Source organism: Typopeltis vanoorti, chromosome 23 (genome assembly GCF_054136105.1).
Source record: "Typopeltis vanoorti isolate ZY-2024b chromosome 23, IOZ_Tvanoo_1.0, whole genome shotgun sequence".
Lineage (NCBI taxonomy): Eukaryota > Metazoa > Arthropoda > Arachnida > Uropygi > Thelyphonidae > Typopeltis > Typopeltis vanoorti.
In genome coordinates, this window is record NC_143571.1 from 21,895,815 (window position 1) to 21,909,876 (window position 14,062).

General features: G+C 38.2%; 1 protein-coding gene across 7 annotated transcripts in view; it reads left to right on the forward strand.

Moving 5' to 3' along the window:
* Positions 1-14,062, forward strand: part of LOC150093675 (transcription factor CP2-like) — a 357,564-nt gene that overhangs the window by 327,193 nt on the left and 16,309 nt on the right. For all 7 annotated transcript variants that reach the window (XM_090412621.1, XM_090412620.1, XM_090412622.1 and 4 more), the window contains one exon: positions 8,665-8,716. In XM_090412621.1, the coding sequence (XP_090268747.1) occupies positions 8,665-8,716 (52 nt within the window). The remainder of the gene's footprint in view (positions 1-8,664; positions 8,717-14,062) is intronic.

Here is a 14,062-nt window from a genome sequence, read left to right on the forward strand (position 1 = left end):
TGGAGGTATGAAAGTTTTGCATTGGCTATGCTGCATAATTCAGAAGATCTGATTAGAATGTCAAATTCCAGATGATTAGAGCAGAGCTCATACTGTAGTTCAGATCTATAAAAAGAGAAATAAAACGAAATCTAAAAATTATGGAGGTGTTTCATTACAGAGTATTCTAGGTAAGATTTATGCAAGCATACTTGAAACAAAAAAAAATTGTGAAAGAGAAACTTGGAGAAGAACATGCTACATTCAGACAAAATAGTTGAGAAATCATGGGAAACAAGGGAATTTATTATTATTATTATTATATGGTATCCCCATGAATTCCAGAGACTCATCATGGGAGACCTAAACTAACTATTATGTATACAAAACTTATCATTATCATACCTCTCCTTAAACTCATTCACTGTCAGAAAACTTGCAACTAATTCTAGCGATCTATTCCACTCATTCACCATTCTCCATGCAAAACATTTGGTCCACACACTCCTACTAATCACTCTCTTACACCACTTCTATGGATGGCTAGTTCTCTATTTGTCATATATTGAAAAATTCCCTTTGCATCAATTTTATAAATCCCCTTTAATATCTTAAAAGTTTCTATCATGTCCCCTCTTTTTCACCTGTCAGCAAAACTTTACAACCACAAACCTATCCTCATAGGAAGCTGATGACACAATCTGTGGAACAGACCTGTATCATCAGCTTAGTCACTCATCTCTGAATCTTCTCTATCACCTCTTCTTGCAAAGAAACCCAAGTGACCAAATCTGTGCACAGTAGTCAAAATGAATCATAATCTTATAAAGAGGGATAATAATTTCCCTGTCTTTACTTGTTAGCATATTTTAACATCGAAGTAATCCTTTACGTCATTTTACCAACTTTCGTGATATGCCCTCTGGACTTCAACTCTCTGTCCACCATTATCCTGAAGTCTCTAGCCCCATCAATTTCCTGCAATCAAGTACCATCAGTATGATACATCATATGTAACATTTTCAACCCGAAGTGCATAACCTTACCTTTTGCAACATTAAATTAACAATCATTATCCTTTGCCAAAAATGCCAATTTATTTTAATCGTTCTGCAGGATATCTACATTACCTTTATCAACTATTGCTCTCTCCTCAGTTTTACATCATTCAGCAAACAATTGAATATCCCCTCTTAAATCTTACTCTATATCATTGATATACAAATTAAAGAGTAGTGAAGTTACTACACCAATCTGAAGTACTCCACTTCTCATTATCATTCACCTATTTTCACTCCAGCATATGCTACTCTCTGGTGTCTGTTGTCAGCCACCTCCCTATCCATGCAACTAGCTTCATATCCATTGCCATTTGCTCCACCTTTTGCAGGTCCAGCTGGAGGTTTTGCGAGGCCTCGGGAAAACGTTATTAGTGGGGTCCCAAAATATTTGCAAAAAATAATTTTTTAATTGAAAAATCATATAATTTTATTAAACATACGAGTGTGGTCTGAAAAGTTCTCAGCCTCGACAATAGATGGCAACACTTTCGGCAAGTTTTTTTTTTTTCCTAAGTTGGTACATCTGTCATAAGCATCCATGTGAAATTGCAAGTCATTCTATCAAGTAGTTTGTTTTATATAGCTGTCTGAAGCAAAAGTGTTGCTGTTTGTATCCCTTGAAATGGATAAAATTGAGTTCTGTGCAGTTATAAAATTCTTTGTAAAAGAAGGTTTAACAGCAAAAGAAATTCATTTGAAGTTCATAAAAGTTTATGGGCACTCTTCTCCTTCGTTTTTGATAATTAAGAAATGAGGCTGCTGAGTTTAAAAGTAGCTGTAGCAGCCTTGAAGATGATCCACGTGAAGGACTTCCAAAAAGTGTAACAACACCAGAAATCATTGATCAAGTGCATGATATGGTATTGGATGGCCAGCGAGTCAAAGTGCGTGAAATTGCTGAGACTATAGGCATTTCAAAAGAATGTATAGGATATATTTTGCATGAAGAATTGCAAATGAAAAAGCTTTGCACAAGATGAGTGACACACTTGCTCACAGCAGATCAAAAATGCACTCGCATGAAAATCTCTGAACAGTGCTTGGAGCATTTTAACAAGAATAAAACTGATTTTGTGTGTCAGTTTATTACTATGGATGAGACTCGGAATGGTGAATCCCATTACACACCAGAATCCAAACAGCAGTCAGAACAGTGCACAGAAGTCGGTTCCATTAGCAGGAACGGTCATGGAATCGGTGTTTTAGGATGCTAAAGGCATTTTATTATTATTATTATCTTTTTATCATACACACAGCTCATCATACCGTGTTTTAAACAAACTCAAATTATCTGCACATACACTTTCAGGCAAGGTATTCCAATCATTTACATCTTCATGAAAAAACCGTGCTTCTCACTCCCCTACTACTCACACCCTCTTTATACAGTTTCCAGGGATGACCTCTGGTTTTACTCTGTAGAACTTCTCCAGCATTGATCCTATAACAATCCCTTATAGGATCAATGTTATAGGATCAACTTGTAGGTCTCTATCATATCTCTCCTCTTCCTCCTGTCCACCTGTTATATTTTATTCACTTTCTTTACTTTCAATATACCTTCAATATCTCATCCTTGTGTTAATCAATTTACTTTATTTCTGACTTAAACTGATTACCCTGATAATCCTATCTTAACACAAGCTGTGGTGCTAAACTACAAAGGCTATCTATCTACTTGGCTGACTACTTAGAGTAACCGCGTGTATTGAACTCTCGGATAAAGGTCCTATTTCCTTAACCAGGGAACTTCTCTCAGAAATTATACAGAGGTGATTATCCCAACGCTTATCCTTCAGCACCTAATTATCTACTAATTATACTCAATGATGTTTGCAATCGTGGCCTATAAATATTCAATTATTCTCCGCATTAGGTTCCGAATTTATCAGCGATGAGTTGAATTCAGACACAGGCTAATTTCAGGTTAAAACATAAAGAACGTTTATTAAGATCACTAAACTGTACATAGTTACATTCATTCTCACTATTAGATTAAAGTCATACTCAGGTGAGGAGCTATCATTGATATTTAGAACTCAATTGGAAATTTAACATGGGCTTCTTTTAAGATTCCACTCATTTGACTGTACAAAATACATCATCAATTTCCTGACATGTACCCTCAAGTGGTGTACAGGATAAGATAGTACTACATGAAAAACGTACATCATTTCTAACTTCCTATCTACAATTTTCCTCCAGATCAGTCTGTTACTTGTCAAGACTCCAACATTATCAGGTCTTGTATTTCTATCGTCTAAGGCACTTTGTACTGTATCAATCCATCTATATCTTGGTCTTTCTCTGGGTCGTTTTCCTGCCAACCTGGCGGAGAACACTTGTTTTGCTAATTTTTCCTCACCAATTCTGTTTAAGTGACCATACCACCTGAGATTAGCTCAGCTAACGCATTTCTGGATGCTGACAATGTCAAGGTCTTTCCTAATATCCTCGTTTTTAATATGATATTGCCATTGATGCCATCTGTTCACACCTCTAATCTTTCTCAGAACTCTCATTTCCATGGTCTCTAGTCTTTGGTCAAGTGTTTTACTTCTGACCCAGCTCTCAGATCCATAAGTTAAAACTGGTTTGAACACTGTCTTATATAAGCTAATTTAGTGCTCTGACTAATTTCTCTCTTATTCCATATGAATTTATTCAATTGACTTCCTACCATACCAGCTTTGTTGATTGTGTTGTCTATTTCCATATTTAATTTACCATCTTCAGTAAAAATCATGCCTAAGTAGCTGAAATGTTTTACTTGTTCCACAGGTTCCCCGTTCACAACACAGTTGACATTTTCAGCAATTCTACCTATTTTCATTGTCTTTGTCTTTTTAATGCTGACCTTCATACCATATCTATTACAACAGTTATTCAATTTAGTCAGGGAATCTTGCAAACTTGTAGCAGATTTATTTAGAAGTATAACATCGTCCACATAAAGCAAAGAGCTGACATTAACGTCTCCAATTCTGATATCATGTTTAATACCACTTTCCTTCATAATGTGATCCATATAGATAATGAATAACAGAGGGGATAATGTACATCCTTGTCTCACACCAGATTTAACATTGAACCATTTTCCTGTACTTCCTTCAATTCTAACTGCTGGCTTACAACTCAAATACAGACTAAGTATTGCTTGATATAATGCCCCATTGACACCATATAACTGTATTGTATTGAATAGCTTCTCTCTTGGCACCTTGTTATATGCCTTTTCCAGATCGACAAAACTTAAATACAGATCTTGGTTATATTCCCATGCTTTCTCAACTATTTGTCATAAAGTGAAGATCTGATCCTGACAGCCTCTATTTGGCCTGAATCCTTGATATTCACCAAGCTTTTCTTCCACGATTCTTCTCAACCAATCATCAGGAATTTGTCCCTCTGTCCAGGCCTTCTGAACTATGCAGTGCAGCCACTGTAAGACTTTTATACCACCATACTTCAACATTTCTGGTCGAATATCATCCACTCCTGCTGCCTTTCCACATTTCAAGCCTTTGATGGCTTCAAGTATGGGTATGTATTCCTGACTACATGCATGGGCAGTGTTTTTTACCACTGTGCTATCATCACTGCTAGTTTCTTTTAGCAGTTTTTCAAAGTAATTACTCCATACTTCAAGAATATCTTTTCCTCCTGTTTTCATGTCACCTTTATCATCTCTAACTCCTTTTACAGCACTCTTTGCTCCATTTCTAAGCTTCTTCAACAACCTCCAGAATATCTTACCACCTTCTTGATATTTATTTTCTATGTTCTTGCCAAAGTCATCCCATGACTTTTGTTTAGCTAATTTAAACACTGTATTTCACTTTCTTACATTTGTCTCTGTATTCTATAAGAGCAAAAGCTGACTTATTTGCCAGGAACTTTTGATATGCTTCCTTCTTTTCCTTCACTTCCTCTTTAACTTCCTGTGTCCACCATGGAGTTCTGATTTTTCTATCCTTGCAGACAACCTCACCACATGCCTCTCTGGCTGAATCAATCAGGGTTTCTTCAAGGCTTGCCACTGAATCTCCAAGGTTTGGTTCCTGTTCTCAAACTCTTTCATTTTTTCTTCAATAATCTTTGTGTATTTTAGTCTACAGTTCACATCTGAGAGCTGCTCAACTTTTATTCGCTTTAAAACTTTCTTACATGTTATTCTTTTCAATATGAAATTCAATTTTATCCTGCTCAAGACTAAATAGTGATCACTTCCAATTTCAAATCCTCTGTACACTGTGGTGTCCTGCACCATGGAGAAAATATCACTATCATCAATAACATAGTCAATGAGACTTTTCTTATTCCTTGCCTCTTCTCTCTCCATGTGAATTTGTGCACATTTTAATGTTGGAACATGGTGTTAGTAATAACCAGTCCATGTCCTGAGCATTAATCCAACAGGTATTTGCCATTATTATTAGCTTTGCTCTTTTCTCCGAATTTTCCCAAAATATTTTTGTATGTCTGACAATCATTTTCTACTCTGCTATTTAGTTCTCCAACAAGGACCAAATTTTCCTTTTTCATTGTGTCAGTTGCTTTTTCTAAAGCATCAAAAAATTCCTCCACTTCTACCTTAGTAGAACCTTCTGTGGGACCATAGGCACATATAAGTCTCATTGACCAATTCCCCATTCTGATATCTGCCCACATCACTCTACTTGAGACTGCCTGCCATTCAAGAAGATTGGCCTCGTATTTTGTGTTGAATACTATGGCTACTCCTTCTTTTCCTTGATTGTCATTTCCTGAATATAACATTTTGTATTTATTGCTCAGAAAGATCTCACCAGTTTTTGTCTTTTTTTTTTGTTTTAGTCACCCCTATTATGTCGATCTGGTACTTATCTAATTTTTCAGCTAGCTCCATTTCTTTGCCATTCAGGCTTATGTTGATAGTACTGATCTTTAACTCTGGTGATGTTGAGTTGGGGTGTGCTTTCAGATTTATTCCAGTAGCTGACTTTTTGCTGTTCGCCCTGGTTCAAAAATTTGATATATGTACAAAATACATATATCAAATCTCTAATCTTCTCAATTTATCCTATCATGCTGTGTTAAAGGCTACAAATCATAATTATCACACTCTACCTAATTCACAATCTGAGACAAAGATACCTATAGAGCTAGACCATTGCAGTTAACGCTAATCACCTAAAGTTCCTCACTAGAATGTTCGTTCACACTTAATACTTAACTGTAATTCACATACCTATGCCTATAGAGCCTATAGGTATAGGCTCTATAGGCATAGAGCCTATACCTATAGGCTCTATGCTAGCCCTTTTTATTTCTCACCTTTAGTGCCCTCTTTTTTCTTACCAATCTTCACCCGACACTCACCTTCTTTTACCGCTAGTCCATCCGAGTCACTGCGTTTCCTTAGGTCAGCGTGTTCTGCGAATCTGAGCGTTAGCCGCTTTTTGATAATTTACACTGCCACAAGCGTAACGCTTGCCCAAGCACCTTGAACGTTAGATTACATACGTTTCACATAGAACATATTATGGCCATTACAATTAACTAAAACATAATTCTTCACACAGAATAATTGCCATTTTTGATTCATGCTTTGTATCATTATATAAATTATTCATTCTATATACCCCTTTTACAATCAGTTTCTATACTAAAGCTCAAGTATCTCTTAATTGTTTTCCAATTCTTGTTGAATCCTGAATAAATCAAATTTAAAAATAAAATTTTCCATTCAAGATTCAACACACCAGACTCTGCAAGTTGCATCTTCTCAATCTTTCCTCATACTCGACATTCCAGAGGTTAGAAACTACCTTAGTCAGTTATCTCTGGACCCTTTCCAACATCTCTTCGTCCTTCTGAAAACCAGGTGACCAAATTTGGGCACAATAGTCGATGTGTGGCTTAATCAAAGCCTTATACAATGGAACAAGAATCTCCCTACTTCTACAAGTTTTGTTTATTAATTATCTTGAAAAGGGTAAGACAATAACCGAGGAATATTATTTCGATCTTTTAACTAGACTAGATGAAAAAATTCATGAGAAGAGACCCGATTTACAGAAGAAAAAAATCATCTTTCATCAGGACAATGCACCTGCCCACAAAGGTGTTTTGGCAATGGGAAAATTAAGGGATCCACACTATGAATTATTGGAACATCCACCCTATTCCCCAGATTTGGCTCTCTCTGACTTCTATCGCTTCCCAAAACAAACTCTTCCTCACTGGTCAGCGTTTTTCTCTGAATCAAAAGTGATTGTAGCTATAGAGGGATATTTTGCAGATCTTACTGAGAACCACAACAGGGACGGGATAATGGTGCTGGAGCATCGCTGGAATAAATGTATTAGTCTTAAGGGAGATTATGTTGAAAAATAAAAATAATTTTTAAATTATAAATTCGTTTTTTCATTGTTAGGCCGAGAACCTTTCACACACCCTCGTAATTTACAAACATTAAATGCATATAGTTATATATAAAATATTTCCCATATCAATACATCTCTGAAACATCAAAAATTCTATTATCAAATTTTCTTAGAAATTTGAAAGTGCATGGCCTCGGTCTGAGGCCTAAAAACCTAACCGGCCCTGAACTTTTGTAATAGTTTCCCATGTGATATTCTGTCAAATAAATTTGCAAAGTCCAGCAATATCATGGTGTAGCCATTTCCTTTATCCATTTCTACTGTCACTTTATAAGTTTAATTTGAAAGTCAACAGTTAAAATTGAAGTAGTATACAGAAAGTTTGTTTAATGTAAAATCAGGTATGATACTAGGATTTGCACTATCTATCTCTCTCCTCTCTTATTCATCACTCTATAATGAAAGAAAGTGACCATAAACATGATATCAGGATTAGAGACAAAGCTTAGCTCTTTGCTTGATCCAGTGTGAATCTCCAGAATTCTTTAATTAAATTAAATAACATCTGTAACAAATTTGCATAAAAATTAGCAATAAAAAGGCCAGAAGTATGAAAACAGGCAGGAATATGAAATGTTCACTGAATTTTTAATGGAGAACCTATTGAACAAATACGATATTTTAACTATTTAGGCACAATTTTTAGTGAAGATGGCAAATTAATTATGGAAATAGATAACAGAAGCAAAGCTAGTATAGTGAACCATTTGAATAAATGGTTCATCACTATACTAGCTTTGTAACATTTATTGATGGAATAAATTTAGCCAAAACACTCAACTATTAGTATTGAAGACATTGTTCCAATCAGTTAATGATAATGGATTAATTAATTGATTTCTGATCAGAACATACTAGTCATCACTAATATCATGTTCCAACATAAAGATGTTCACCAATTTCTATGTAGAGAAGACACAAAAACAAGCATATGTCATTCACTATGTTACTGATGGCAGTATTCATGCTAGTTCTGGATACAAGAATTTACAGGGGATTTGTAATAAGAAATAATCACCATATAGTTTTGAGCATGATAAAAATGAATCATATTCAAAAGTATGATGTGATAAGAATGTAAGAAAGTTAAAATGATTCAAGTGGATCAGCTTTCAGAGATGATCTACAGTTCACTTCTGAAAGTTGATCCTTGAGAATGAGAACTGCAGTTCTTATATTTGAGATTTTCTTTTCAGGTTTTACGGAATATGCCAGATGAATCTACATTTTCTCTAGAAGTTATAAAAGGTAAGATTATAAAATACTCTGTTTTGTTGCTAGTTTATTACTCTGAAATGTGCAAGTAATGCAGAAGCAAATGGATATAACCAAGATAATTGATCATCGTCATTTATTGTGTGCCCTCTTCTCACATGCTGTGATGTTCAACGTAGTTTCAGAATTCCTTACTAGTTTCCTATCAACAATTTTCTTCCTCATTGGTCGCTTATTAATGAATAAGAGAGTTTAAAAGGCTTCAGCTTGGAAGAGAAAATTATTAAAAGAAGAGATAATAATATCGATTACCTATCTTTCTTATCTTGCTATGTCATTTCGCTTATTGCAGCCACCGAAGGGGGAAAGCTAGCCCCAATAGGTGCCGGTCCCAAGCCTGGATAAATGCCAAGGGTTGATGTCAGGAAGGGCATCCGGTCATAAAACTTCACTGCCAGCTCTAGTTATGATCAAATGATTCGAAAAGAAAGTGATACAAGGGCTAGGGCGTACCCCTTAAGTGACGTGCAGCCACATCGCCCTACAGCTGCGAGAAGTGGACAAGGGCTACCGCATCAAGGGTGGGTGCAGTTAAAGAAGCGAGCCCAGCAAGTGGAGAGAATGTTGCAAGTGGGAACATTGAATGTTGGAAGCATGACTCTAAGGGGAAGAGAGGTGGCAGACATGATGAGGAAAAGGAAGTTGGCCATGCATAAAGGAAAATCTTTATGCGTGCGGAAACAAGGTGGAAGGGGGGAAAAGGCGAAGGAACTAGGAGATGGGTATAAATTGTTCTACTCTGGAGCGAATAAAGAGGGAAGAAATGGTGTCAGAATTGTGGTGTGTAGCAGGACGAAGGCGAAGTACTGGAAGTGAGTAGGAGGAACGACAGGATCATGCGAATGAAACTGGGTCTTGGAGAAGAGTAACTGGTCATCTTATGTGTATATGCTCCACAAGTTGGCTGTACAGCAGAAGAGAAAGATGAATTCTGGAATGTGCTAGATGAAGAAATGAGGGAACTGGAAGAAAACGAGATGGTGATTGTCGGAGGAGACTCGAACGGACACATAGGGAGACAGAATAGGGACTGTGAAAGGGTGCATGGCAGCCATGGAGTGAGAATGATGAACCAGGAAGGAGAGAGGATTTTGGACTTCGCAGTAGCTTTTGATCTGGCAATTGTGAACTCCTTTTTCTGTAAGAGGGAAGAGCATTTGATAACATTTAGAAGTGGCAACAACAATCCACAGATTGACTACATTTTGACTAGAAGAAAACATCTTAAGGCAGTAACAAATTGTAAGGTAATCCCAACAGATCAAGTGGCACAGCAACACCGGCTGCTGTGTGCAAACTAAAATAAGGTCGAAGATAAGAATCTTTGGAAGCCATGGGAGGAAGACAATTAAGTGGTTTCGCTTAAAAGAAGAGAGTGGGAAGAACCGTTTTAGGGAGAATGTGTTATAGAGGATTTTGGATGGGCTAGAAAGCAGAAGTGGGACGAATCAAGAGTGGAAGAGGACAGAGGAGAGTACAGAGAGAAAAAATGAGAAGTCAAGAGAGTTGTTGCACAGGGCGAAGGCCATGGCATATCAAGATCTTTATGATCGATTAGAAACAAAGGAAGGACAGAGAAAGATTTATCGATTAGCAAAATATAGAAATAAGGCATCAAAGGATATTGTACATGTGAGGCAGATCAACAACTCTGGAGGAAGGGTATTAAGTAGGGATGTGGATGTAAGAAACAGATGGAGAATATACTTTGAAGGGCTTTTGAATGAAGAAAATGCAAGGACTCACAGAGAAGATGAGGAGCCTTATGAGGGGATGGTGCAGAACATTAGTAGAGTGGAAGTGAAGGAGGCTATAAAGAGGATGAAGAATGGAAAATCCATGCCTCCACTGGGCCTTGACAGGATCCCAGTGGAGGCATGGAAGACACTGGGGGGAAGAGGAATTGACCTCCTGCTGTAGGACCTGTTAATAAAAGTCTGTCAACAGGAAAATATACCCAAGGAATGGAGGGAAAGTACTCTTGTCCCCATCGACAAAAGTAAAGGGAATGCACAAGACTGTAAGAATTACAGAGGAATAAAGTTGATGTCGCACACAATGAAAATCCTAGAGCAGGTTCTTGATGGAAGACTGAGGAAGGAGGTGGAGATTGCAAAGGAGCAATTTGGCTTCATGTCTGGTCGATCGACGACAGATGCTATCTTTGGGTTACAACAGATGATGGAAAAGTTTCGAGAGAAGTAACAGGGGCTAAATCTGGTATTTATTGATCTGGAAAAAGCATATGATAGAGTGCCAAGGCAAGAAGTCTGTAGGTGTCTGAGGGAGAAGAAGGCACCAGAGAAATATGTCAGGCTGGTGCAGGAGATGTACAGAAATGTGAAGACAAGAGTTTGGACCTGCCTGGGGGAGAGAAGTTTTCCAATGACAGTTGGCTTGCATCTAGGGTCAGCATTAAGTCCGTTCCTGTTTAATATTGTGATGGAGGTGGTGACTGAGGAGGTGAGAGAAGACACGCCTTGGACTATGTTGTATGCAGATGACATCGTACTGTGTGTGGAATCAAGAGAAGTGGTGGCTAAACTGGAAAGTTGGAGGAAAGTACTGGAAGAGAGTTATGAGGCTGAGTAGAAGTAAGACAGAGTATATGTGTTGCAAAGTGGATGGCAGCCAGGAGACAGATCTGGAGCTGGAAGGAAATGTCATCAGGAAGGTCAGTGACTTTAGATACTTAGGTTCAACAATAAGAGGATGGTGAATCTGAGAAGGAAGTGGGATGGAGGAACTGGAGGGAGAGAGAGATGGGTGGAGTGCTATGCGATAAGAGGGTGCCGATCAATCTAAAAGGCAAAATCTACAGGAGAGTAGTGAGACCAGCTATGACGTATACTATGGAGACTGTGACCCTGAGGAAAAATAACATTGGCAGGATGGAGGTAGCGGAGATGAGAATGCTTAGGTCGATGTGCAGTGTGACCAGAAAGGATCGTCTGAGAAATGACTATGTAAGGGGAATGGTGAAAGTTATGAACTTAGGAGCAAGTTCATAACTTGCTCCTAAGGAGGCAAGGTTGAGATGGTTTGGTCATGTGATGAGGAGGGAGGAAGAGTATGTGGGAAGAAAGGTCATACGGATGGATGTGCAGGGGAGGAGGAAGTGCAGGCAGCCAAAGAAGAGATGGAGGGAGATGGTGGAGGATTTCTTGAGGATGAAGAACTTGGATGTGGTTACAGCCCAAGACAAGAAGTTGTGGAGGAGACTCACTACAAACAGCAACCCTACTTAAGTGGGAAAAGCTGCAGAAGAAGAAGAAGAAGATGAAGAAATATCCATTATTATGTTTATATCAAGCAGACAAATATTTGCCTTTGTAACTTTAAACATTTATGAAAATGACAAAGAGGTTATGAAAATAAAAATCTTCAGTATGAGAGTTTGCCTTGGAGTTTCATTAATTAAGATGTAAACTCTCTCTCTAGAAGCCCAATTAATAACAAGAATTCTGGGCCTGGCTGAATATAAGTGAACATATCCAATATTTCAGATTTCAAAAAATCCAAGTCTTGTTTTATTGTTTTAGTACTCTACTAGCATGTTATCATAAGATGATAAATGTGTTAGATAATGTATTTAATATATTACGTCATGATAGGTTGGTGTACAAGTTGCAGAGGATTGGAATGGATATCATGATTGATTAGATAGATTGGAGATTGGCTGTCTGAATGATATGCAAGTTCTATATTATTATCATTATATGGGCAAATACATTGAGTCTATAGACTCATCAAGGTAGACCTCCTAAATATTATATAAGCCAAGCACCATCCAATATTTGTGCAATATCTATCATGTTTCAGGTTTTCATCACAACTGACTCTAGGAACTTATTCCACTCATTCACCATTCTCCATTCAAAAAATCTAGTCCTCATTTCTTTGCTAATGACACTCTCGCTCATTTTCTAAGTAGGGCCCTAGTTCTCACACGACCAAACCTATTCGGAAGGATTTCTCTGTATTAATCCTCTAAAAGTTTTTCATTGATTGTATATCTCAATCATATCACCCTTTTTCCATTTATCAGCCAATTTCTGTAACCCACAAATCTTCAACCTATCTTCATAAGGTGCATTCCACCACCATCTTGGTTACATGCCTCTATATCCTCTCTACCTCCTCCTCATTCCCAAGAAACTCAAGTGAGTGAACAGATCTGTGTGCACAGTGATCAAGATGGGATTTTATCAAGGGCTTATGAAGAGGTATAATAACTTGCTTATCTCTGCTCATCAGGATGTTCTTCAGTAACAAAGTAATCCATTGAGCTGTTTTAGTCACTAACACATCCAAATCCCTGGCTTCATCAATTTCGCAGAGTACGGTTCCATCAATATGGTATAGAGATGGTAATTTTTGCACCGAGTCGAATTATGGTGGTTTATATGAGTTGGTGGCAGCTGGGCAATTGTTCAAGTTCATCTTCGAGGTTTACTGCAAAGGTGAGCTCTGTGAGAGTATTGGTGCTCAAGGTTACCCTGTGAGGAGGCTACACTTTCGATGTGTACTTGTCACGTGAAGCTGAAGGTGTCCACCACACAACCCCTACCTCAGCCCGACTCTGCCTCACACCTCTCACAGCCATCATCTCTTCCTGTCCCCAAGAGGCTCCTGACAAACATCGAGCCAGATCAGATACACTGACACTAAAAGGAAGAAGCAATGTAAGGATGAGGCAGATAGCACTGTAGCTGTAAGTACCATGAACCACAAGTGCCAGTACTATCCTCAAGTGGAAGGCCCCAGCATGTGCTGCAGTGCTGGCAAGATGCAGCTCCCACCCTTTGAACCTCTTCCCAAGCCTCTTTACAGCCTGGTAATGGACAGCCACCCCAAGCACGTCCACTTCATGGACCATGTTCAGAAGTATAATGGCTGATTCAACATGATATCATTCGGGACCAAGAAGGTTCTACAAGATGGCTTCATACCAACCTTCGAAGTTCAGGGGCAGGTGTATCACTTGGTAGGAAGTCTGCTGCCATCATCTCAACAGGAAGCCCAATTCCTGCAAATCTGTTTCGTGGGCGAGGATGAAAGGTAAGTGCACTTGAAGTGCAGCAATTTTCTTGATGTCAAACAATTGCAGAGGATGCTACATGATATCAACAGATACATAAAGGACCTGAACACTGCCCTGGACAAGGTACCTCCAGCCTGCAAGAAGTTCAAAGTTGTCATCCATGCAGATAGAAAGCCTGCTGGTGCTCATGCTTCAATGCACCAACAGCAAATGAGGTATCTCTGGTGATTGTTAGTCAGCAATTTGAGCAGTGGGACATCGTGGTGCAGAGTCAC